The 26,605-nt window shown below is 40.9% G+C and overlaps 1 protein-coding gene across 7 annotated transcripts in view; it reads right to left on the bottom strand.

Moving 5' to 3' along the window:
• The window catches only part of LOC105482130 (pleckstrin and Sec7 domain containing 3), a 710,412-nt gene that overhangs the window by 387,658 nt on the left and 296,149 nt on the right, over window positions 1-26,605 (bottom strand). For all 7 annotated transcript variants that reach the window (XM_071068564.1, XM_071068551.1, XM_071068554.1 and 4 more), the window contains one exon: window positions 17,690-17,798. In XM_071068564.1, the coding sequence (XP_070924665.1) occupies window positions 17,690-17,798 (109 nt within the window). The remainder of the gene's footprint in view (window positions 1-17,689; window positions 17,799-26,605) is intronic.

Below are 26,605 nucleotides of genomic sequence, written 5' to 3'. Positions count from 1 at the left end.
GCTTCCAGGCTGATTTCCTAAACCCTAAATGTGGAGAATCAATCCATGATTTTTTTAAAAAAATTAATAAAATACACACTCACAGCATGCTTTAGCATGGCATGTAAGACCATTCATAACCTAGTCCCTGCCCACCTGAAATCTTCTCGTTCATTGCTCCCTCTTGACACCAGCTGCTCTGACCAAGCCATCGTCTGCACAACACCACAGCTTTATATGTGCTTCTGCCACCGTCAAAATATCTTGCTTCCCAGCACCCATTCTAAATTATCTTCAAATATTCTGCTCAGATGTCACCTCTTCCAAGAAGCCTTCTCTCCATCCTGACTGGGGTACAAATTCATAGCCTGCCAAAGCCTCTGTTCTTACCTCTACTGTAGCAGGCATCATCCTGTGTTAAATCATGTTATGACTTGCCTGTTTCTCCAACCAGACTTCACAGTCAGGCTGTAGGCTTCATCTCTCTGTCTCTGGCCCAGCAACTATAGGTATTCACTGAACGCATGTTGAAAAAGTAAGTACTTCCAGGAATGTAGTGAAGGAAGTTTTTGGCACCTGGTACCTGACATATTAATAAACGAAAACCTAGGCCTCTTGATTCTTTGCCCAGGCCTGTTTCCAGTACATCAGCATTTCCCCAACTGTGTTCCAATAACATCCATTCAGAAAATGTGAATAATGTGTGGGTTTCCAGCCATGCAACACAGCTTTCAGTTCCACTAACCTGTCAAACTCCCACCACCCTCAAAGCCTCTGACCTCACCCTTTTGGTCTTCTACCCGGAGGGAGGGCACTCTGCCTGCGTGGTGCCCCTTTCCCTGGTTCCCACCACTCAGCCATCATTCATGCCAGTTCAGACCCGGTGAAGACCATCTGATCTTGCAATATTTTTAATAATCCTCTAGTTTGGCTAACGACTGCTCTGAAACTCACCAGGCTCTACAATTTCCTTCATTCTCCTTTCGACACATTAAGGTTTTGCCTCTTGGATTTTTTTAGCACTAGTCCCTGTCTTCACGATTTTCACAGAATATCTAGAGTGGATATATAATTTACCTGCAAATATGTTCAGCTTCTTAGGATATTATCCCTCAGAGTTTAAATTCATACAAAAGGAGCCAGGTGATCTCTTCCTGGGCTTCAGTTTCTTCTAGCAGTGTTCGTTCTACCCCTTCAAACGAGGTGACTGTGCTCCTTGATAGAGAAACGCCAGCCACGAAGGAGTTTCGTATCTCTGCTTTATCTCAGAAATCTGTTGGCATTACCTCACACACCCTTAGCCAGGAGCCCAACCTTTCCTAGCTCTCTTTCTTTTCCAGACACCACACAGTTATTGCCCTTGACCCGTGAGAACAGGATTGCTCAAGGTGCCATCCAAGAGCTACCTGAATCGGAATCATCTGAGGAGCTCATTCAATACAAGATTTCTGAGTCAAACAGAATCAGAATCACTGGAGTGCAGTTCAAAAATCTGAATTTTTAACAAGCATGGAAAGCATCCAAGGTGGCAATAGATCCTTTGCTTGCCAGGTGGGGCAGGGCAGGACTGGGGCAGCCAGGATCCCCAGAAACTGTCACCCGCAGCCCAAGACCACTGCTTTCCTTCGCTTCCCTGCGCAACACAAAGACTGTAATTTTCTATATGCCCCTTGAAGTAAAAAAGTTTCATGGAGTTTCTAGAATTTCCTAGAGAACTACTAAATTAGTGTTTCTAGGGCAGGTTCACAATGATCCTTTCCAAAACTTCTACAGGACAATCTAATATGCCCTCATGCTTAAACACCATCGCTTTAAAACAGCAATTCTCAACTCTTTAAGGGCAAAAATACCTTTTCATAACATTTTGCAATGCCTCCTTTATTATCCTAAAGTGAAATTCATAAACAATATAACTGCCTAAATATAAAATTCAAAATAATCCATATAAAGTCCTAAATAACACTAAGGGGAAACAAAATTAAAATGATTTTCATTACATAAATGCTCAGATTAGTCAGACACCTGCTGTACCTAAAGGAGAATCATGCTGAAAGCAAGGTCCGAGTATAGACAGATACAGGGGCACTGAAATGGTCACTCAGGAGCATGAGCACTGCTTTCTTGGATGTGACACTTTGAAAATAGTAAACAACTTTTAGTAAATTTGCAAAGAAGACAAAGTATAATCTTCTCTTGATTTACATGGTACTTACAGTCCGAGAAAACTCACTGATATTTAAAACCACGTAAAAAACATTGTACGGACATATTCTAATGCCAGATAATTAGAAACATATTTTTATCCTACATGAATGTCCAACAGGACATTCGAGGCCATGCAGAATGTAGAATAGTTCTTCCTGCTGTGGTACTATCCCAGGGACTAACAGTTGTCTAGCATCCCTAGTCACCACCTATTAAAGGCTAGTAGCCACCCACCCCTCCATCCCCAATCACTGTGATAATTAAAAATATATCCAACCATTCAACCTCTCCAAACAATATGAACAGAGGTACCTGTGTCAGGCTATATTATTATTTTCCCTTGTGACACTATCATACATTATAGTGACTCTAGAATCTCTACATGATTCCACCTACACTTACAATATTTTCAAAAGCAAATATTTGCATAAATTCTACCATAACAGAAATTGCTGGTGAAATTCTACATGAACGGAATGAGAATTTCACAGATATGAGAAACCTTCTTCAGAAATTCTCGAAAAAACAAACGCAAACTACATTTTTTTAAACAATCAAATCGCGTTTTCCTGTTGACATATTTCAATTTCAGAGCTATCTTCTCACTATTAATATTCAATTGGCAGTGGTTCCTAAGCAGTTCAGCTCTGCATGTCAGTAAAATAGATCAAACTACAGTTTAAATGTATTAAATGATTCCAAAATGCATCCTTTTAGTGTTAAAATGGTTATAAACAGCTCAAGTAAATTATCTTTGAAAACACAATGGTTCTCAAGCCTGTAGGTGCGTCATAACTATCACCAGGGGAGATGCTTAAAATTTTGAGATGCTTGGGCCATCTCTTGCCCACAGATTCTAACTGCACAGGCGTGGGTTAGGTAGAGCCTAAGAACCTTTATTATTTTTTAAAAGGTCTACAGGTGATCCTCATGCTGGCAGAGGCAGATCTGGTTTTGTGGGTCCTGAAACCTATACAACTGGGCAGGGAGTGGCGGGGAGTCTCTTTAAGAAAAAGGACAAAAAAATGGCAGGTCTCTTGGAGCCTTGGGAAAGCTTCCTGCACTGGCTTCATAGTAAATCCCTCTCTGGATGCTACTTGCGGTTGCAAAGTGTGACAGAATGAAACTCACAAGGGAACACATGGGCAAAAGTATAAAGTCATACACTATGTGTGCAGAGGCCATAAGACCAATGTCCATGGGCTTCAGGAGAGAATATAAATGAGTAAGGCAGGCAAGGTATGAGACAACACAGGAGGGAGAGGTGACCGAGTACCTGTGCTCTGAATGCACCAGCTATGTCGTGTCAATGCTAATGCACACGCAGTGTTGCGTTTCTCCAATTCAAGAGAAGCTTCAAGTCTGGATTTTTACATGAAATCTCCCAGTTCTTAAAAGTTAGCTCAATTTTTTAATAAAACATTGGCTAAACCAAATAAATCATGAGTTAAAAATGCCAGTATGTCACTTCTGCTTTATAGAAGAGAAAAGATACTTCCTACCTAAAAATAAAACTGAAGAGTAGATGGTTTATTCAAGGATCCATGAAGGGAGACTGCTGAAAACATAGTTTGTGAGGCAGTTCATACATCTGACAATGAAAAAATGGTTTGTTCAGGGATTCTGCCACATCTCAAGGACCTAAGTTTACTCTAACACATCCTAACTGCACCCAAAGAGTTCTATAAGTCAATAAAAGACAAGCTCTCCAATATAAAACTCATGAACAGGAAAATCTTTCAAAATGAATCATAAATGGCTAACAAGCATGTGAAAAAAAGTCTGACCTCAATTACATCCGGTGCAGCAAGTCTGCGGAGATTAAAGTTCTCAGTTCTAATTGTGACGTTCTGAGAATACAGGAATAAACTAAACGAAAGTGCTTTTCCTATTCTCCCACTCAACCTACACAGAAGTCCTAAATAACGTTTGTGACCAAACGTTTTCCCCACAAACTGAGCAAACAATCAGTTCTGCAGGAGACACCACCTGGGTGTCCTGGAATTCAATTCAACTGCAACACTATCTAACTGGAGATAGTATGAGATCCCACAGGTTGGGAGCTCAGTCCCCAAGACTGCCCCTTCCCTTCAGATGCCCATCTATAGCCGCAGGTTGTTTCGTGTGTGCTTCTGACTGGCTATAAATCAGGGTTCTCACAACCTTGGGTTCGATTAATCTGCTAAATCAGCTCACAGAACACAGGGAAAAACTTTTGTTTACCAGCTTATGCTAAAGGCTATTACAAAGGATACAAATAAAGGGAGGTATGGAGCAAGGCACGTGGGAAGGGGCAGAGAGTTCCATGCCCTCTCTGGACACCCCACCCTCCCGGAACCTCCATCTGCAAACCCTGTCCTTTTGGGTTTTTATGAAGGCCTCATTAGTGGGCATGATTTACTCAATCACTGGCTACTGGTGATCCCCTTAACCTTCACCCCTCTCCCCTCCCTGGAGGTTAGGGGATGGAACTGAAAGTTCAAACCCTCTAATCCAGGGGTGTCCAATCTTTTGGCTTCCCTGAACCACACTGGAGGAATTGTCTTAGGCCACAGATAAAATACACTAACAACAGCTGATGAGCTTTAAAAAAAAAAAAAACTCATAATGTTTAAGAAAGTTTACACATTTATGCTGTGCCACATTCAAAGCCATCCTGTGCTGCACGTGGCCCATGGGCTGTGGGCTGCATAAGCTTGCTCTAAGCTTGGACAAGGTAGCCCCGTTCTAAAGCCACCTAAGGGTTGCCAGGCATCAGTTAATTCATTCGCACACAAAAAGACATGCCACTTTGAAAATCCTAGAAATTTTAACAGGAAACTCAGAGGGAAGACCAAATATAGTCATGTGCCACATAATGACATGTGGCTCACCAGTGACCACATATAGGACGGTGAGCCATAAGATTATAATGCCATATTTTTACTGTACCTTTTCTATGTTTAGATACACAAAGACCACTGTGTTACAACTGTCCACAGCATTCAATACAGCAAATGCTGTGTAGGTTCGTAGCCTAGAAAACAACAGGCTAAGCCATATGGCCTAGGTGTGCAGTAGGTATACTATCTAGGTTTGCATAAGTACGTTCTATGATGTTTGCACTTCACGAAGATGAAATCACTTCACGACACATTTCTCAGAATGTGTCCCTTTCTTTAAGTGACACATGGCTGTATATATTTCACAGTGTTAGGTGTGATGTCCACTGCTGTTCCAAAGCTGATCTGATCCTACTCTCAAAAAAGTCAAATCCTTCAGCTTTTTGACAGCTACTTTATATATACGTGTGTGTGTGTGTGTGTGTGTGTGTGTGTGTGTGTATTAAACACCAATCTAAAAAAAAAATTGATCTTGTAGACAAAAATAAAATGTTGCACTGAAAAGACAGTAGAAATAAGCTTTTCAATATGCTCTCCTGGTTGATTTCTGCAACACTTCTTAGTTATTTTAGTATATAAAACACCAACCAACTCCAATAAAGTAGTTAAGGCTACCAGTACACAGCCCATTCTACAGATACGTGGGCCAGTGTGGAATAAGATGGAACCTCTGACTTATTATACCAAAACCCCTAGCCAAAGAGAAAGTTATAGTCACTTCCTGGCCCACTTCGTCAAGCCAAAACAGACCACTGAAAACTACTGCCTCTCAAGCAGAGACTGTGGCATAGCTAAAATAATGGAGAACATATGGTCAATTTAACAAGGGCCAAGGAACAGTGAGCAAGTCTAACACATACTTGTTATTAGACTGTAAAATCATTTTTCTGCTTTCCATAATGGGTGGGAAGGAGGCTGGGGAGTGGAAAGGAAGGAGCAAAAGAAATAAAAATTGCCAAACAAAGAAGATTTACTAAAGGACTAGCCACAAAATTATAAACCAACTTCCATCCATGGTGAAAACAAGAAAATAACTCAACAGAAAACCTTAGAATTAGTGGATTTGTCATTTCTTCCTTTGTTTATTTGTGGTTTTCTATCCCAGCCCACATTTTTCCTAAAGAAATGACTCGTAGGTTTCCTGGGTCCTGCAGCCAGATGCAAAGATCTGAATAGGCACGAGTAGCGGCTGAGCTACCATGTTAATTTTTTCATGTCTTGCTCTCCAGGAATTCTGCGTGTACGGTGAGGTGTCTACCCGAAGCAGACGCTCAACATTCACCCAACACATTCTATCTGTTATTCAGAATTATTCAGCTTCTTCTTCACACTAAAAACAAAAAATAACTAACTCAAAATGGACCACAGACACAAAGGTAAGAGTTACAACTATAAAACATAGAAGAAAATACAGGAGTAAATCTTCTTCACTTAAGTTAGGCAATGGTTTCTTAAGACATGGCATGGAAAGTACAAGCAACAAAATAAGAGAGAGATAACTGGACTTCACCAAAATTAAAACCTTTTGTACTATAAATGATGACTATTAAGAACGTGAAAACATAACGAATACAATAGAAGACAGTATCTGCAGTCATATAATTAAAAGCAGTTTGCATACAGATTATAGAAAGAGCTCTTTTAACTCAATCATAAACAGACAAATAAGCCAATTAAAAAACACAGCTGGGCGCTGTGGCCAGGAGTTTGATACCTGCCGGGGCAGCACAGCCAAACCCCATCTCTACAAAACATTTAAAAATACAAAAGTTGGCCAGGCATGGTGGTGCACACCTGTGGTCTCAGCTACTCAAGAAGCTGAGGTGGGAGGATCACTTGGGCCCAGGAGTTCAAGGCTGTGGTGAGCTATGCTATGATTGTGCTACCACACTTCTGGGCAACTGTCTCTAAAAGTGTGTGTGTGTGTGTGTGTGTGTGTGTATATATATATATGTGTGTGTGTGTGTGTGTGTATACATATATGTAAAAAAAAGTAGAGAATTTGTGTGTGTGTGTGTGTATATATATATACATATACACACAAATTATCTAGTTTTTTTTGAAAAATGTTAAAAAATGGGCAAAGAATCTGATACACATTTCTCTAAAGATATACAGGTTGAGCATCCCTAACCGAAAATCTAAAAATCCAAAATGCTCCCAAACCTGAAACGTTTGAGTGCCAATGTAACACAAGTGGATGATGACATTAATTAACACTACAAAAAGGTGCCCATAGACAACACAATGAAAATGTGTGATGGGTTTATTCAAGGACTACAGCAGGGTACATTCATAACAGAACAAGAAATCACGCCAGTTTATAAAATTCGAGAGAGAAGTCGAAGTCAAAAACCACTGTTAACGAGGAAGGTGACTGGAGAACACATTTAAAAAGCCATCAAGCAGAATGCCTCCTCATCCTTAGAGGACTCACTTTCAGGTCCCTCAACTGCGACTGGTGTTTCTTCTCAACTCAAAAAACAAAACCACGTACAGCGAATTCTTCTTTTTTACTTTTCTTTCTTTTCTATAACCTCATTTTAGAATTGATAGAGTGAGTTTTTAATCAAAACACAGCACGGCAGACGAGGATGGAAAGCCTACCGTTGTTCGCTCCTGCCGTTGTCTAGGTATTCTAGTGATGCTACTGTACTGCTTAATTACCTTGAACACATTTATTTTTTCACCGTATTAAGGGTATATTCTATTTTTTTACAGTTAAATATGTATGTGTGAATCAGTATTAGAAAATGATGGCTTCTCAGAAGTATATAAATTCAGAGGCAGGAATGAGGGTGATGCCACATAACCATAGATTGTCCACATGGGTGGCTGAGATAGTGACCTTTGCATTCTGATGACTCAGCATACATGAACTTTGTTTCATGCATAAAATTATTTATAATTATAATTACAAACATAATTATAAACATATAATTATAAAACATAAATGAATTTCATGTTTACACTTGGGTCTCATCCTCAAGATATCTCATTATGTATATGAAAATATTCCAAAATTCAACAAAATCCAAAAAAAATCCCAAATCTGAACTCCTTCTGGTCCTAACATGATGGGATACTTAACCTGTATGATAAGCCATAAGCACAGGAAAAGATGCTCCATGTCATTAGTCATTACAAAAATGCAACGCAAAACCACAATGAGATAGTACTTCATATCTCCTAGGATACTTATAATTTAAAAAGACAGAGAATAACAAGTATTGGCAAGAGTGTGGAAAAACACACAGACAAGCAATTTTTCCTCTGCCCTCACACCACAAGGAGTAGGCGATTGTCTCCACACACGAAGCAAGCAATCAGTCCTGCAGAGGATACCAGCCAGGTGTTCTCCAGCGCAATTCAGTTCCAACACTATCTACCCGGATACGGCATCAGGTCCTACAGGCTGAGGGCCTGGTCCCTCCACCCCACCCCTAACCCCATGCCCTAACCCCACCTCACCCCTGCCACTTTAGATCCCAGTTTAAAGCCCCAGGTTGTTTTATTTGTGCTTCTGACAGGCTCTAGATCAAGTATTCCATAACCCCTTCCTTGGGCTCACTTTGCTACAGTGCCTCACAGAACTCAGGGAAACATTTACTTACATTTACTGGTTTATTATAAAGGGTATGACAAAGGATGCTGAAGAAGAGATGCACAGGGTATGTATGGGAAAAGGGGCACGTAACTTCCAAGCCCTCCCCAGGCGCCGCCCTCCAGAAACCTCCATGTGTTCAGCTATCCGAAAGCTCTCGAACTCTGTCCTTTCGTTTTTGTTTTTGTTTCTATTTTTTGTTTTGTTTTTTTCTAAGATGGAGTGTCACTCTGTTGCCCAGGCTGGGGTGCAATGGCGTGACCTTGGCTCACTGCAACCTCTACCTCCAGGGTTCAAGCAGTTCTCCTGCCTCAGCCTCCCAAGTAGCTGGGATGACAGGTTCACGCCACCACTCCTGGCTAATTTTTGTATTCTTAGTAGAGACAGGGTTTCACCACGTTGGCCAGGTTGGTCTCGAGCTCCTGCCTCGTGATCCGCCCTCCTCAGCCTCCCAAGGTACTGGGATTACAGGCAAGAACCACCACGGCCACCCCTTTTGGGTTTTTATGGAGGCTTCATCACACAGGAATGAATGAATAAATCATTGGCCAACTTAACCTTCAGCTCTTCTCTCCTGCCAGGATGCTGCTCACTGCTGCTGTGTAGCCACTGACCCAGGGGCTCTGGGCTGCTTACTTTCCCTGAACACACTTAGGAGAAAGTCCCAACCCTCCAATCCCGCTGTGTCCTTCTGGTGCCCAGCCCCGTCCTGAAGCTACCTAGGGGCTGACAGCCATCAGTCAACATATGAGCACACAAGAAAACATCATTGCGGACATTCTAAGGATTTTAGGAGGTGTACGCCAGGAAATGGGGACAAAAACCAAATACATATTTCACAATATTGCATCCTCATATACTACTGGTGGGAATGTAAAATTGTACAACTGTTGTGGAAAACAATTTAGAAGTTCCTCAAAAGGTTGAATGTAGAATCGCCATTTGACTTGGCAATTCTACTTCTAGCTATATACCCAAGAGAAATGAAAACATACATCCACTCAAAAACTTGTACAGCAGTTCTCCTAACAGCATTACTCACACAAGCCAAAAAGGAAAAGCAACCCTTAAATGATATGGTTTGCCTGTCCTCACCCAAATCTCACCTGGAATTGTAATAATCCCCACATGTCAAGGGTGGGGCCAGGTGGAGATAATGGAATCATGTGAGCAGTTTCCCCCACACTGTTCTCATGATAGCAAAGAAGTCTCACAAGATCTGATGGTTTCATAAATGGGAATTCCTCTGTACAAGTTCCCTCTTGCCTGGTGCCATGTAAGACGTGCCTTTGCTCTTCCTTCGTCTTCCAGCGCGATTGTGAGGCCTCTCCAGCCACGTGGAACTGTGAGTCCATTAAACCTCTTTCCTTTATAAATTACCCAGTCTCAGGTGTGTCTTTATTAGCAGCGTGAGAACGGACTAATTTACTAAATTTCCCTCAAATGGTGAACAGACAAAATGTGTCCTATCCATATAACTGACTATTATTCCACACGAAAAAAGTAGAGGTAAATATTGATTCTGTTTATATGAAGTGTCCAGAATAAGAAAATCTCTAGAGACAAAAAGCAAATTAGTGGTTGCCTGAAGTGACAGCCAGTGGGTGTCCTCCCTCCCTCCCTTCCTCTCTCTCTTTTTCCTTCCTTCCTTTTTCTTTCCTTCTCTTTCTCTTTTTCTTTCTTTCCTTCCTTCCTTCCTTCCCTCCTTCTTTCTCTCTCTCTCTTTCTCTCTCCCTTCCTCTCCTCTGCTTTTCTTTTTTCCTTTCCTTTCCTTCCTTTCCCTTCCTTCCTCTTCCTCTTCCTTTTCCTTGTCCTCTTCCTCTTGCTCAAGACAAGGTCTCAATATGTTGCCCAGACTGGACTTGAACTCCTGAGCTCAAACAATCCTCCCAACTTTAGCCTCCCAAGCAGCTGGGACTACAGGCAGGAGTCACCAGCAAGTCTTTTCTTTTTAAGATGATGAAAATGTTCTAAAGTGGCCTGTGGTAATGGATGATGCACAATTCTATGAATGCACTAAATAGCCACTGAATTTTATACCTTAAATGGATGAATTGTATGGTTTACAAATTATATCTCAACAAAGTTATTTTTTAAAGTATTCAGCCTTCTGGGTCACTATGGCAGACAAGGATACAAATTCGTTTAATCTTCTCCAAGCCCTATGAAAACAGCAACAACCAATTTCAAAAGAAAATAAATTGATAACAGTGCTGAGAAAAAAAAAAGAGTATAACCATAGACAAAATAACCATAGACAGAAGTCACAACCCCAAACAAGCCCAGAACCCACACTTATCCTAACAGTAGAGCCACAGAGAAGCTAGAACCCCAGAGTTGGCAGGTCTGCAGACCTGGAATGGGAAGCAGAACATATGTCACCATGATTAACTGAAAAATTACCTGCAGAACAGCTTCCCATCCTAGCCCCTCCCACCCTGTTCCCCTACTTAGAGGCTTGCCTGCAGCAAGGCACTCAGCATGGGTCTAATCCCACCTGCACTTGTGCCAGTCCATACACCCCACCTCATAGAAACCCATTCCAGCCCTCTTCTATATGAAGGGAAGAGGCCTGCTAAGAACACATACTCCACACAGCCGGAGAAACTCTACCTGTCTACATTTAGGAACTCAAACTTTCATTCATGCATATGAGCAAACTCCAACATTTGAGGACTAACAGTGGCTTTCAAAAGAAGTTCCAAGATTTAATGAAACAGAACCGACCCTGGATGAAGCAGAAATCCAGGAAATAGAAGGTAATCACAGGGAGAAAAAAAAAAATCTAATTTTTTATTTAGAGAGATTCAAAATAATGCATCCATAAAAAAGCAGACTGCAATAAAACTGAGTGACCAGAGAATGGGAAATAACTCTTGAAATCATAAATAAAACTATAAAAATGTTGTTAGAAAGAATGGAAGATCATGCTTTAAAATAGGAAAGAAAAATGAAAAGACATAGAAGATTGATCTAATCCAGGAGAACCAACATCCATCTAATAGGAACTGCAGAAGTAAAAATCATCCTTAAAAAGTAGAGAGGACACATATTTTCAGAGCTAAGGAAAGACATGACTGAAAGGGTTCCACATGCACCATATAGCAAGAACACAAGACTCACACTTCCAGAAATGTGAGTGGGGAGGGATCAAGAGAGCCCTGAAAGCTGTCCATAGAGAAAGAGCCAATTACCCACAGGTGAGATCTCAAAGGTCTTTACATTTAAAAGAAGAGACTCCTGTGCATACTACGATTAAAGGCCAATTAAGCCAATAAATTAAAGCAAAAGAAGGGATTAAAGGATTTAAATATTTTGAAATGCACCATGCAAATTCTACCACTTGTAATTCATTTCCTCATTTCGTTACCTAATTTTTTTTATAAGAAGCATAAACTTAGATTCCAAATCTGCTTGATTTCCCAAACAGTGAAACCTGAGACGGGCCGTAAACTTTCACGTACAAGTCTTTGCATGCACATACGCTTTCATTTCTCTTGGGTAAATATCAAGAAATGGAATGGCCTAGTGGTACAAAAGGTGTATCTTTAACTTCTTAACTGTTTCTACTGCTTTTTTTTTTTTTTTTTCCGAAACGGAGTCTCACTCTGTCACAGGCTGGAGTGCAGTGGTGCGATCTCAGCTCACCGCAACCTCTGCCTCCCAGGTTCAAGCGATTCTCCTGCCTCAGCCTCCTGAGTACCTGGGATGACAGGCATGTGCAACCACACCTAGCTAATTTTTGTATTTTTAGTAGAGACGGTGTTTCACCATGTTGGCCAGGATGGTCTCCATCTCTTGATCTCGTGATCTGCCCGCCTTGGTCTCCCAAAGTGCTGGGATTACAGGCATGAGCCACCGCACTCGGCCTTCAGCTGTTTTTAAACAATTGGACCGTTTACATTCCCACCACCAGTGTGTAAGAGTTCAGCAGCTCCACTTTCTTACCAATCACAATATGGCCGGTCTTTTTAATTTTAGCCATTCTAGTAGATTTTATTAGTATCTCATTGTGGTTTTCATTTCCATTTCCCTAATGACTAACAATGTTGAGCACCTTTACATGTGCTTACCTGCCATCCATATCTGTTACAATTTTTTGCCCATTTTTTTTTTCCCATTAGGGGGTTTGCCTTCTTCTCACTGAGATATAAGAGCTCTCTATGTATTCTAGATACAAGTCCTTTGTTGGATCTCCAACACAAAACGTCCATGGTCAAACTGCTGAGAAACCCTGATCTAGTTAGTTTTGCTGAAAAGAACCATATTACACGGCAAGGAGTCATGTATCTACACATGATTCACTTTACCTTTAAAAATAAAACAGGCAATTTTTAAAAAACTGACATGAGATACTTCTTAAAATCATATGCTACAGAATCCATTTACATCTAAGTCCAGCAAGTACCTTACCTATTCATACTTCTGACCATAAATCACCATAAAGAGAAAATTTGCTTAGACAATATGATTTAGAATGAGTTCCAACTAAAAGAAAACTAACATTTTAATAAAATTTTGGTATGTCTTTCAGAGGCTTCCAAGCAGCTAAGCTCTCACTACACAATCACTCTAGAACCTTAAAAGTATAACACATTTCCTATGGCTCCCCTACTAGCCCTACCCAACTCTTTTCTTTTAGTGATGGGCTCCGAACAGTTCAGGTGATGGCAGCAGGGAGGCAATGTGAAAACAGTTCTCCTCCTTCCTCCGCTAGTCATCAGGTACCTTCCCCAACAGAAAAGTCCCCGAAGGCCTCCCTCAGAGCCTGTGTATTCTGATCCTGGTTGCCATTCTAACACAGCACATTTATAGCATATTTCAGGAGAGTGGGGTGAGGTGACTTTTACATCTTTCCAACCTGAGAGTTGGTTTTCCCACAGGAACAGATGACGTCACATTTCAAACAGGATGCAGAACCGAGGAACCTGGATCATGGTCTCAAACCTACCAACAAGTTTGGGGCCAATTAATTCATTCTCGAGTCCTCAGTTTCCTCATCTATAAAATGCAAAAGAACTTCTACTATTTCTTCCAACATAAGGATTCTGCTACTTCAATATATAAACTAGTTTCCTAACAGCTAAACACTGACTGGGTACTATGTGCCAAACCTTGAGCTGTGTATTCACAATCTCATTCAATTTCCACTACAACTCTATGAAGAAGTTACTACCATTATCCCTATTTTTCAGATGAAGAAACTGAGGAGGCTCAGCGACCTATCCACAGGCCCCTGTCATAGGCTGGGACCCAGGCTCCGCTGCTGCTGCCACGGGCACCCTGCATTCAGTAAAGTGGGAGGAACAGGATACAGCTTTATTCCAGCCACAGACAGCTGTGAGGAGTAATTACAGTCAGAGAGTTCCAAAAACCCACACAAACTCTAAAAAGCAAGTTTAGGACCATTTATGAAGTTCTACAACTCTCCAAACAACTGAGTAAACCATGAAGGTGCCTATCTTACCTCATTACATCAAATAACGTCCAATTACTGGCATGCTGTACCTAATAAGAGGACTGCACTGAAGCCGAGACTTCTCATAGGCCATCAGAGAGACTCGATTCTTAACCGGATTCTAAAGCATCTCAGCTGTGTGCCTTTAGGCATGTTCTTTAATACCTCTGAAGCTCATTTTCCTCACCTACTTATTTTTAAAAGTCTGTAAAGTCTTCACCTTGCCTAAGGAGGCACTACATGATATGGCCCTTTTCTAAATGGTAATCTTTCTGAATTTATCTCTCAATGATGATGTCTGCAGACTAACTGGGCTACTCTTCCCCAGTTCCTCAAACAATTTCTGTTTCCTGCTTATGCCATTTCTTCCATTTGAAATGCTCTTCCTGCAAAATTCTACTATTCAGAATTATAGTCATCCTTCAAGACTAAGTTCAACTTCAACCTCCTCTATAGAGTCATCACCAGATGAACTGAAAGTGATCATTCTTTCTTGCTGTCATTTGGAGACATATTGTTTCTCCTTAGCTAAAGAATAAGAAACTTATGAGTAAGAAGCACATCTTCTACGTCTCTGCACCTTCAATGTGCCAAACACAAGTAACCTGTGCATAGGTGCTCATTAAATGTATTTGTTCAATAATGTATGCATCCTTTCACACCTACAGAATAACATCACACCAGCAGTAACTACCACCGACCATTTTTACCAAGGCAAATAAGAAACAAAAGGTTTAAAGTGTCATTTTGATTTGCCTTGGCTATGATATATCTGAGCTGCTGATACAGGGAAAACTACTCAAAACCCATGAGTAAGGAAGAACCAAACTCACTCACCAATAAGTCAGAGAACTATGTAGACATTTGGTATTATCTCTATACAGTTAAGTAAAAATCCATTTTATTATAGTCAAAAAAAAAAGCTTAATTAGCAAAAAAATCACAATGTCACATTCGAAGTTAAGTCTTTGCCAGGGAGTTTTATTTTATTTTTTAAATTTTTTGTTTACTTTTTGAGACAGAGTCTCACTCAGTCATCCAGGCTCAAGTGCAGTGGCATGATCTCGGCTCACTGCAACTTCTGCCTCCTGGGCTCAAACAATTCTTGTGCCTCAGTCTCCCGAGTAGCTAGAATTACAGGCACATGTCACCATGCCCAGCTAATTTTTGTATTTTTAGTAGAGACAGGCTTTCACCATGTTGGCCAGGCTGGTCTCAAACTCCTGACCTCAGGTGATCCACCTGTCTCGGCCTCCCAAAGTGCTGGGATTAGAGGTGTGAGCAACCATGCCAGGCCAATGCCAGAGTTTTTAAAAGCCTTGGGATAACTATAATCAGTACCCCCATCAGGGAACGAGTAAACAGATGATTAGGTACCTCAAACTTCAAGCCCAGAATAGTTAGGTATTTATGATACATGACAAACAGCATAAATGGCTACAATACATGTTAAGTATAAGAGATACACTATGAAACACATTCTCCTCTAAATTAGGACACTGTGATAAAAGCCAAATGATTTTTAAAAATAATTTAGCTATTTTTTTTTACTGTATCTAAGAGTTCCCAATGATTAAGATATCTAATAAATATTCACTTTTTAAGCTAAAAGAAGTTATTATATGGCTGTGTATCCACTGCCTTCTTGGTATCCTCAAATACTGTGGAGTTATTAAATTATCCCATCTAACATGTGAGTCAAAAATGTGTAGTTCATAGTTGGCTTTCTTCAACTGAGCAACAGCTGTAGTAAGTCAGATTCTTGGTCTTCCCAAAACAAAAATCAGTGTCAGATAATGATAGAGCTGAAAAATGTAAGGATTGTACTTATAATATCAGCCTCAAAGGTCAGGGATATGATGATGATGGTGATGGTTATCACAACAATTAATAGCAGCAAACACTTTTATAGCACTTATTACATACCAAGCATAACTCTAAGATCTTTTTTTTTTTTTTTTTTTGAGATGGAGTCTCACTCTGTTGCCCAGGCTGAAGTGCAGTGGCGTGATCTCGGCTCACTGCAAGCTCCGCCTCCCGGGTTCACACCATTCTCCTGCCTCAGCCTCCCGAGTAGCTGGGACCACAGGTGCCCGCCACCATGCCCGGCTAATTTTTTGTATTTTTAGTAGAGACGGGACATGACTCTAAGATCTTTATAAATGTAAACTTAATTCATCCTCAAAAGAATTCTAAGACATATGTCACTATAATTGCATTTTACAGATGAGAAAACTGAGCCACAAATAAGTTGGATAACTTTGCAAGGTCACACAGTTTGTAAGATACAAGGCCAGGGTTCAAATTCAAGAAGTCTAGATCCAGAACTCAGAGAATATTAACCACATGCAATGGCCTTTTCCAATCTAACTCTCAAGATATGCTAATATCCCCTTTATCATCAGTTTTCCATAGATAAAGTTCAATGTTTTGAAATTCTATACAAAGCTATTTGCATTTTTATCTTGTACCTCCTTCTAGGAAAATGCCTTCAAAAAAGTATTGCCTTAACAGGATGAGCTCTGCGGTGAGACAAACCTGCATTAAACTCCTGGCTCTACTGTGTGAGTGATTGTGATTGGGAGGAGATTACTTCAATCCCTCATCTGGAAAATGGGGATAACAGTACCAACTTTTATATACGGTTATTGTGATGATTAGCACAGTGCCTTACCACACGGTAAGTAATGTAGTAGGTTAACTAATATTGTTACTAGTAATAGTTCTATTTGTTCTAAATTTACCTGTTTCAAATCGAAGAATGTTGTTTCTAGTTCCAGAATACTAAGTTTGCTGACTAGATTAGGCCAATATTAAAAAGTATTAAAAATAAGCAAGAGCTACAACAACCTCCAAAGTAAAGATTGCAGTGTCTGAAAATCATTGTGGAAATGTTTCCTAATAATATATTTTGTTAGTGAAAAACAAGCACCAAGGGCTGGGCACAGTGGCTTACATCTGTAAACTCAGTGCTTTGTGGGGCTGAGGCAGGAGGACGGCTTGAGGCCAGGAGTTTGAGACCAGCCTGGGCAGCATAGCCAGACCTTGTATCTTAAAAAAAAAAAAATTATATTTTTTAATTAGTCGGATGTGGTGGCATGTGCCTGTAGTCCCAGCTACTTGGGAGGTTGAGGCAGAAGGATCATTTGAGCCTGGAGGTTGAGGGTGCAGTAAGCTAGGATGATGCCACTGCATGCCAGCCTGGATGACAGAGCACGACTTTGTCTCAAAAAAAAACCACCAAAAACACATTAGTCAATATATACAACAATGGTAACTATGGAAAACTCTTATGAAAATTGGTTAATTCTGGAATTTCAAATATCAGAAGCTGAGAGTTCTTCAAACCAAGAACGTGACTTGAAATTACCAAGAATAGGCCACAAGAATTACATGAAATATTTGTGGATTCTACATCCTGGGAAGATTGTTTTGATGAATAATTAGAGCAAGCAGGTTTCACAGAGGTAAGAAGAAAGTAATGCAGGTGGAGAAAAATCACTGTGAAATCACAGCTCTTCTTACCTTTTACCTGGGAGAGGGATATCAGGAAATACTTACTAGTATCTGGAGTTTTCCCTTCAGCTCTGCCAAATAAAAATTCGTATTTGGCCTTAGCAACACTCTGGGAATGTGCAGATGCATTGTTCACCCAAACAAATGTCTCTGCCTGCAAAATTAGAACAAAACAAAGACACATTTAAAATACATCATAAAAAAATACATCATAAAACAAATTATCCAACATGGGATTGGTAAAGTAATTATGGCATATGTACTTGATGCTATCTAACCATTCAAAATGAAACATGAAAAATACAACATGAAAAGAATCAGAATACAAACTATCACTGCATTATTACAACTATATAAAAATGTACACATATAAACATCTATAGGGAAGTCAGCGGAAAATAAAAAGGATGGCTTGAATGGGAGGCTGAATTATGGTAGGTTTTTTAAAAATTAATGTTACTTTTCTGCAAGTAGAAAACTATATTTTGGCTGGGCGTGGTAGCTCACATCTGTAATCTCAGCACTTTGAGAGGTCAAAGTGGGTGGATCACTACGTCAGGATTTCGAGACCAGCCTGACCAACATGGTGAAACCCCATCTCTACTAAAAATACAAAACTTAGTCGGGCCTGGTGGTTCCTGTAATATCAGCTACTCAGGAGGATGAGGCAAGAGAATCGCTTGAACCAGGGAGGCAGAGGCTGTAGTGAGCCGAGATCGCGCCACTGCACTCCAGCCTGGCTGACAGAGCAAGAATCCATCTTAAAAAAAAAAAAAAAAAAAAAAAAAAAAAAAAAAAAAAAGAAAGAAAACTGTATTTTGTTTTTAAACACATCATTTTCCAAGTGATTATCATTACCCACAGTCCATAACAAGAATATTTCTTTGTGTGGCTTCTGTTAAAGTACACCAACAACAAAAAAAAACAGTCTTTCCCCAAAAGAGATGCCATTTTTACATAATCAGGAACACCATTCAGCCGAACAGGGCATGGAACAGAACTGCCAGGCATCCCATTTATACCGATTGTCCTACATTTCAACATCTGTCCCAGGGTCCTGTGTAATTCCTAAAGTCCCTTATTTGAAACAAGAACTACAAAGGTGATGGTGAAAATGGTACATTCTCTGAACTCCTAAGACCTCCTTCCTCACTGTTTCAGGCAACTCTCAAAACCCAGGAGTGCCTCTATTCTCCGGCTGAAGACTAATTAAAAATAAGTAGCATGGAAAAAAAATTCAAGACACAAAGAAATTTGACCTAGCCCAGTCAGGCGGACCTTCTTTTGCCTCTTTACTCTGAACCTGAACATTAACCAGGATACAGATTATCACCCATACTGGTTTCTACCCACTGGTTATGAGACATCGTCTTTTCTCATGTCTGATCAGTGACTGACCATTCACTTTGGGGGAGAGAAGCGTGAAGGGTTTTTATCAGCAACCAAGTAACTATTTCAAAGAGGGAAACGTCAGTATTTCTATTCTATGCTTTGGAGCAGAAATGACTGACAATAGTAGGAGGACCCTACCACAACTCCACCACCCCACTGGAGACAGGTTCAGGGGGCAGACTCCACTTTGTTCTTCAACACCAATAGCAAAGAGCTAGTGTGCACAACATTCAGATAGCAATTTCTTAAAAGAGCTCCACTACCACTTAATGTTCATAATGCGTCAAACGTATCAGTCTGAAAAGGTGCATACTCCTCTTGGTGTTACGTGTTTGATAATCACAGGTTGTTAATTATCCTTTTCCCCAATAGAGAGGAAATATTAATTTTGTGATATGTTTGGGGAGCTTCAGGCAACTAAAAGAGGAACCTAGCCAAGGGGCTGCCACCTAAGGTGCCCTAATTTAGGCAGGTGGTTAGGGAAAGCTCTCTGAGAAACTAACAGGTGCAGAGATGAGAAATATGACAGGCTGGGGAAGGTCAGCAACATATTGGCGGGAAGGCCATACGCATGGCATTAAGGAATGGAAGGACAGATGAGGTTACTCAGATAACTCAGAGAAGGCCAATGTGGCCACAGAAGAGAGGATGAGCGGGCAAGTTTAAAGACTTGCAGGATGAAGAGTGTAGGTCAAGGAAAAGATGAAGCAGTTTGATGGGTTTGACGGGAAGCCATTGAAGGGTTTTATGGGATACAGTCATTCATTTGCATTTTAAAAGATTATTCATTTACACTTTCAAAAGATCATATGGGTGTTATATGGAAAATGAATTGGAGTGAGACAAGAAGCAGCAGAGATACCAGCTAGAAATCCAAATGAGAACAGGGAAGCTTGGAGGAAGTAGGCAAAATTTAAATAAATTTTGGATGAATTTTGGATGAATTAAATTTTGGATGAATTACAATATATTTTGTAGGAAGAATTACACAGCTTTCTGATAAACTGGATTTAAAGAATGAGGGAAAGGGGCCGGGCACAGTGGCTTATGCCTTTAATCTTAGCACTTTGGGAGGCCGAAGTGGGTGGATCACTTGAGGTCAGGACTTCAAGACTAGCCTGGCCAACATGGCGAAACCCCATCTCTACTAAAAAATACAAAAATTGGCCAGGCGTGGTGCCATGCACCTGTGATCCCAGCTACTCAGGAGGCTAAGGCAGGAGCATCACTTGAACCTGGGAGATGGAGGTTGCAGTGAGCCGAGATGGCGCCACTGCACTCCAGCCTGGGCGACAAGAGCGAAACTCCGTCTCAGAAAAGGGGGAAAAAAAAAACAAAGAGGCAAAGGGAGAGATTAAGGATAACTATAATAGATACTAACCACTTATTCCATGCCAGGCACTGTTCTAACGTAATATATGGAATATCTCATTTAATGCTCAGAACAATTCTATGAGGTGGGGGCTACTGTCATCCCCATCTCATAGGTGGGAAAAAGGAGGCAATGAGAGGCTAAACAATTTTTCCAAAGATACATGAATCCCAGATTCACATCCAAGCAGTCCAAATCTAGAACGCTTGGCGCTGGGGATGACTCCCAGGGATCTGGCTTGAACAACCAGGGGCATGTACTGAGAATGGGAAGACTACAGAAGAAACAGTACCAATAGCCTGCATTTGGGCTTCCAAGTGATCCCCCAAGGACTCGCTAAAACATCAGAAAAGAATGTTTTAATAAAGGAATCCATTACCAGGGTGCTAGAAAACAAGAAAAGATCTATAAAGCAAAAGTTTCAAGAAATTCCAAGAAGATAAATTTTTGATTAGAATCTCAACTTTAAGGCCAAGAACTATTTTCTAAAGCAAGGTTCCCCTTGAGCAAGGATTCTTAACCTCAGGTCCATGGGGAAGGAAGTGCCCATCAAGAGAATTCTGGAAGTATGAAGCTGGGGAGGGGGTGATTTACATCTTTACTTGCATTTACCTTGAGATGAAATTTAGCATGTTTCAAATACAAATGTAAGCAACAAACCAGAGTATTGGTAGCAATAACTATAACTTGTCATCAGTAGAAATCAATCATTTTCATATCATGTAAGAGTTACTGCAGATATCTTGAAATATTTATACTCATCCCTAATTTGACATGATCATTGTTACCAGACTCACCATTAAATCTTGTTATCAATAAAGAAACTTGGCATTTTTGTTTTTTTAGAGATGGGATCTAGATATATTGCCCCAACTGGACTCAAACTCTTGGCCTCAAGCAATCCTACTGCCTAAGCCTCCTGAGAAGCTGGGATACATATATTATCATACCACAAGTGTAATACTTTGGTAGCCAATCAAATTGGTTTCTTTTGCAATTCTATCTATATTATTCTATGCATTTGAAATGCATTATTCTGACAAAAGATCTAGAATTTTATCAGACTATCAAGAGGGGCCTGCTCAAGACTATTGTTTCTCAAACTGTAGCTCATGACCCATTAGTGGCTTGTAAAATCACTTTAGCGGATCATGACCATATTTTCATATAGATAAGTTTATACACAGATATCTATTTAATAGAATAAAAGTAAAAATACCAGAGCAGAAAACACATTGTAAGATAAGCATTGTTTCATGGAATGTCTAAGTCACACATGCATGTGAGTGTGTGTACTGAGTCATGATTAAAAGTGTATTTCTCAAGGTTGTGCATGACCTAAACTGTTTGAAACACATTACCCTAGAGTGGGTCTCAAAATTTATCACGAATTAGCATCACCTACAGCACCAATTAAAACACGTACTGCTGGGGTCCATCCCAGAGTTTCTGATTCTGTAGGTCTGAGGTGGGGCCTGAGAATCTGCATTTTCTAACAATTTTTCAGGTGATGCTGATGTTGCTGGTCCAGGAACCATCTTTTTTGTGAACCACTGCTCTAGACCAATGGTTTTCATACTTCGTTGTATATATGAATCACCTGGAATCTTGTTAAAACATAAACCGAGCAGGTTAAGGTGGGGCCTGGGACTCTGCATTCCTAAAAGTTCCCAGGTGACCCTGAGCCACAGACCAGCTTTGAGGAGCAAGGCTTGAAGGCGCTAAGGCTTCAGAGTGAAGCAGTGTTCAAAGCACACTCAGACTACCACAAAAGCAAAACTTTGTTTTAAAAGGGCTGCTCTACCTAGAAGTAAAATTCACTAAAGAGCTCTGCTTAATAAAGTGCTCCATTAACATACTCCACCTTGCTAAACAACATAAAATTCATTCTGCTTGCATTTGTGTGGAGGCTAAAGTAACTCTGTCTTGGGAGCTAATATGCCATGTTGACTTCTGATTAACCCCAGTTCTGGGAATGCCTCTGAGATTTCCAATTTATCTACTGCTCCTTGCGTAATAGCACATACTTATAGTAAATCCTGCCCTTAGATCAAATTCCTACCTATTCCCTCTGAAGCTTGTGTGCCCCTTTCCTATGGGATATAATCCCTGCGTCTGGGGCATAAGGGCATGGAGATCTACCCTTCTTGTAGTTGCCCAAAACCACACGTCTGTCTGTCCGTTCCCCAATAAAATCACCCTATAACAACAGCCTGGAGCTGTCTGCCTTCTGCGTTGGTTTCTCAGCTCCACCTGCGCTGGTGGGTTACTCTTACCAAACAATTAGTTATTCTTGAAGCTGTGAGCCCCTACCGATACATCCTCTTCCCATGGCAACTCTTATAAGTCTTCACTGATCTCTCCAATAATTTATGCAGGTCTTTGTTAAAACAATCAGATTAATGAAAGACCCACATAATTCAGACTATTATTTCCTTTGGCATTACTAACTGAATAAAATATATTCTTTTGTTTCATCACAGTTGTTTTTAGGAACATAAATCTCCTTAAGCAGCATGGCATACGAAACATTAGCAGATGGACTGATGGTCAGGTGATTGAACTTAAATCTCGGCTCTCATAGTATCACTCAGTCTCACACAAATGCTTCCTGTTTGAGCTTCGGCTTCCCAATTGATAAAGTGTTACTCAAATTTATCTCTCGGGTCTCTCTGAATTCTGAAGCACAATGATTCTTCCCACTTCTGAACCAGCTTCACAGACACTTCACTACAGAGCAGTAACATCTTTTCCTTGTGATAAAATTACAATGGCATGATCCCCAAAACAGACCCCCTATTTAAAGGTGCAAGCCCACCATTAAATGGATGAGACAAACGAAATCTCAACCTTACATTTGGTATGGCTTTTCACATTTACAAAGAATTACACTCACATTATCCAACTGGCAACATGTTACCGATTATAATTACCAATTTTAGACACAAGATAAGCACTACTGATACAGAATAACTTTCTTTTTTTTTTTTTTTTTTGAGATGGAGTCTCACTCTGTCACCCAGGCGGGAGTGCAATGGTGCAATCTTGGCTCACTGCAACCTCTGCCTCCGGGTTCAAGAGTTTCTCCTGTCTCAGCCTCCAGAGTAGCTGGGATTACAGGCATGCTTCACCAGGCCCAGCTAATTTTTGTATTTTTGGTACAGACACTACCGATGTAGAATGACTTTTTTTTTTTTTTTTTTTCCCAGACAGAGTCTCGCTCTGTCACCCAGGCTGGAGTGCAGTGGTGCAATCTTGGCTCACTGCAACCTCCGCCTCCTGGGTTCAAGTGATTCTCCTGCCTCAGCCTCCAGAGTTGCTGGGATTACAGGCATGCACCACCACACCTGGCTAATTTTTGTATTTTTAGTAGAGACAGGGTTTCACCATGTTGGCCAAGTTGGTCTCGAACTTCTGACCTCAGGTGATCCGCCCACCTCTGCCTCCCAAAGTGCTGGGATTACAAAACGCGTGAGCCGTCACGCCCAGCCTAGAATGATTCTTTTAATTAATTGTTTAGCTGTAAAAAAAAAAAAAAAATCAAAAAGACAAAGCAGAAAGCTACAGGCAAATTCTAGAAGTAAAAGTAGTTTTCAGTTGATTTGGGAAGGGAATGATGGGGCCAGAGGAGGGAGGAGGGAGAAAAAGGTTAACAGTAGAGTTTGAGAAAGGTGGCATGCTCCTTCATTTCCTTAATTATTTCAACTTCAGTATGATTTTGAGAGAATCCGAAAGCCTCCAAGTCAGCCAGTGAGTATTATAAAGAAAAAATTAAACACTAAAGACTATAAAATGTTATTTCATGACTCACTCAAAATTAACACTTGATTTCAACAGTCACACTCTGCACTTGATCCTGTTCAATCCCATCTGCTCCCATCGCCCGGCAGAAGCCAGGCCCATGCAAGCAGGGTGCCACGAACAGCTCAAGTGCAGGCAGGGACAAGAAGCTCAAGGCTAATGCTGCAAAGGGCAACAGTTGGGTGTTACGGGCTGAACGGCGTTCCCCCAAAATTCGTATGTTGAAGTCCTAACTCCCAGGACCTCAAATGTAACTGTATTTGGGGATAAGGTCTTTTAAGAGACAATTTGATTAAAATGAAATCAGTAGAGTGTGTCCTAACTTGACTGATGTCCTCATATGAAAAGCTGAGGACAGACACACACAGAGAAAAGACCATGTGAAGACACAGGGAGAAGGTGGTCATCTGCAAGACAAAGAGAGAGGCCTCAGGATAAAGCAACCCTTCCAATGCTTTGATCTCCAATTTCTACTCTCTAGAACTGTAACAATATTAATTTCTGTTGTTTCAGCCACCCTGTTTATGGTACTTTATTACAGCAGCCTAGTTAACTATTACTTTAGGAAAGGCTAAAGATTGGAGGGCAAAAGGAAAATTCTTCAGGATGACAGGTAACAACCCCCTGCTATTCCCTTTGTTTTTTTTGAGATGGAGTCTTGCTCTGTCGCCCAGGCTGGAGTGCAGCGCCACGATCTCTGCTCACTGCAAGCTCCGCCTCCCGGGTTCACGCCATTCTCCTGCCTCAGCCTCCCGCTATTCCCTTTCAATAAGCAAAAGGGTCTGGGTGAGAAGGTATATCCTTGCACCAGCCCACACAGGGGGAATGCGAGTTTGAAGACATGAAAAGTTGTAAAAGGAGGTGAATCATTCATTCTAGCCACAAATAGCGAAGTATAATACTCTTATCCAGTGGTTCTCCCAGCTGTGTACATGAGAATCCTAAGTTTCAAAGAAGCTGCCTGGGTATAGAGACAGGGTGGCTGCAAAGATCAACAAAGGGAGGCATGGCGAAAAAGACTCTTGTTTACTCAACCCCACACCACTTTTGCAACCACCGTAGCTCCATTTCTGTTCTAAAGATTCAGGTTCTGTATCAGGTTTATGGGGAAGAGAGACATCCAATGTAAAAAGAAAAAAAAAGTTAAAAAAATCACTGTTGTTTATTTCTGGATAAGATGGCAAAATAAATCTACACATCTGCATTTGCTCTCATCCAAAACTACTAAAAGCACAGTAAAGAGATTTTTCTTATAAAAGCACAAACCCACAGGAAATAGAATAAGAAAAACGACAACATTTTTGAAGCAAATAATCTAGTGATAACTGACATAGGAGACCACAGGAAAACCTGGGGAAAGCAAAGAACCAATTCAATACACCCCACAAGACATCCAAAGGACAAGGTAATAAGGGAGCCTGGTAAACTCTTGAAGTGAAGGAAAAGGGAGTGGCTTAGATACAGAGGACTATTCATAAGGAATGGTCATCAAGCACTTAAGTCCTCAGATCCCTGCCCCTACTGCACTGGGCGACAGCCCCTACCCTACTCAGGTAAAACAACAGTTTTATTAACTAGAGAGATTTTTCAGAGAGCACTCTGGCCTGGGGGACACCAGAAACTATCGAAGTTAAAGATACCATAGTGGAAACTGGGATTTGTATGCTGGATGTTAAGATACTTAAATTTCTTCACTTACCAAGCTAATGAAATTATGTCACCCTATACTTCACCCTGCAAGCAGGAGACCTGAAGAGTTTTCACCAGGGAATGCAGCCAGACCAAGAAGAAAAACGTGCAAAATTAAGTCAGGACTCTACTAGTAAATAACTCAACCAGATCCTCCTACAGTGAGGCTTAGAGCTGCCACTTGGCTCTAACACCCCAATACTATATCACATTGTACTCCTTAACCGTCATGACTGGTGGTTTTGAAAGCCACAGGCCAGTTATTTTACAGAATGTTCTTCAACTTGGGCTTATCGTCATGTTTCACGATGCTGTTCTTCTCTTTGCACCCTATCAGTGGCACATGACTTCAATTTGTCCAATTACAGATCACATTCGCTTTGATCTGCCAGGTTCCTCCACTGAGAAACCTTTTTAAGTTGACTTAAAAAGTTTAAGTCGGCCGGGAGTGGTGGCTCACGCCTGTAATCCCAGCACTCTGGGAGGCCAAGGCGGGCAGATGACCTCAGGTCAGGTGTTTTTGAGACCAGCCTGGCCAACATGGTGAAACCCCCATCTGTACTAAAAATACAAAAATTACCCAGGTGTTGTGGCGCATGCCCATAATCCCAGCTACTTGGGAGGTTGAGGCAGGAGAATCACTTGATCCCAGGAGGTGGAGGTTGCAGTGAGCCAAGACTGAGCCACTGCACTCCAGTCTGGGCAAC

Source organism: Macaca nemestrina, chromosome 8 (genome assembly GCF_043159975.1).
Source record: "Macaca nemestrina isolate mMacNem1 chromosome 8, mMacNem.hap1, whole genome shotgun sequence".
NCBI classification, from domain to species: Eukaryota; Metazoa; Chordata; class Mammalia; order Primates; family Cercopithecidae; genus Macaca; species Macaca nemestrina.
The sequence above is the reverse complement of the archived record's forward strand: the minus strand, read 5'-3'. Positions and strand labels throughout refer to the sequence as shown.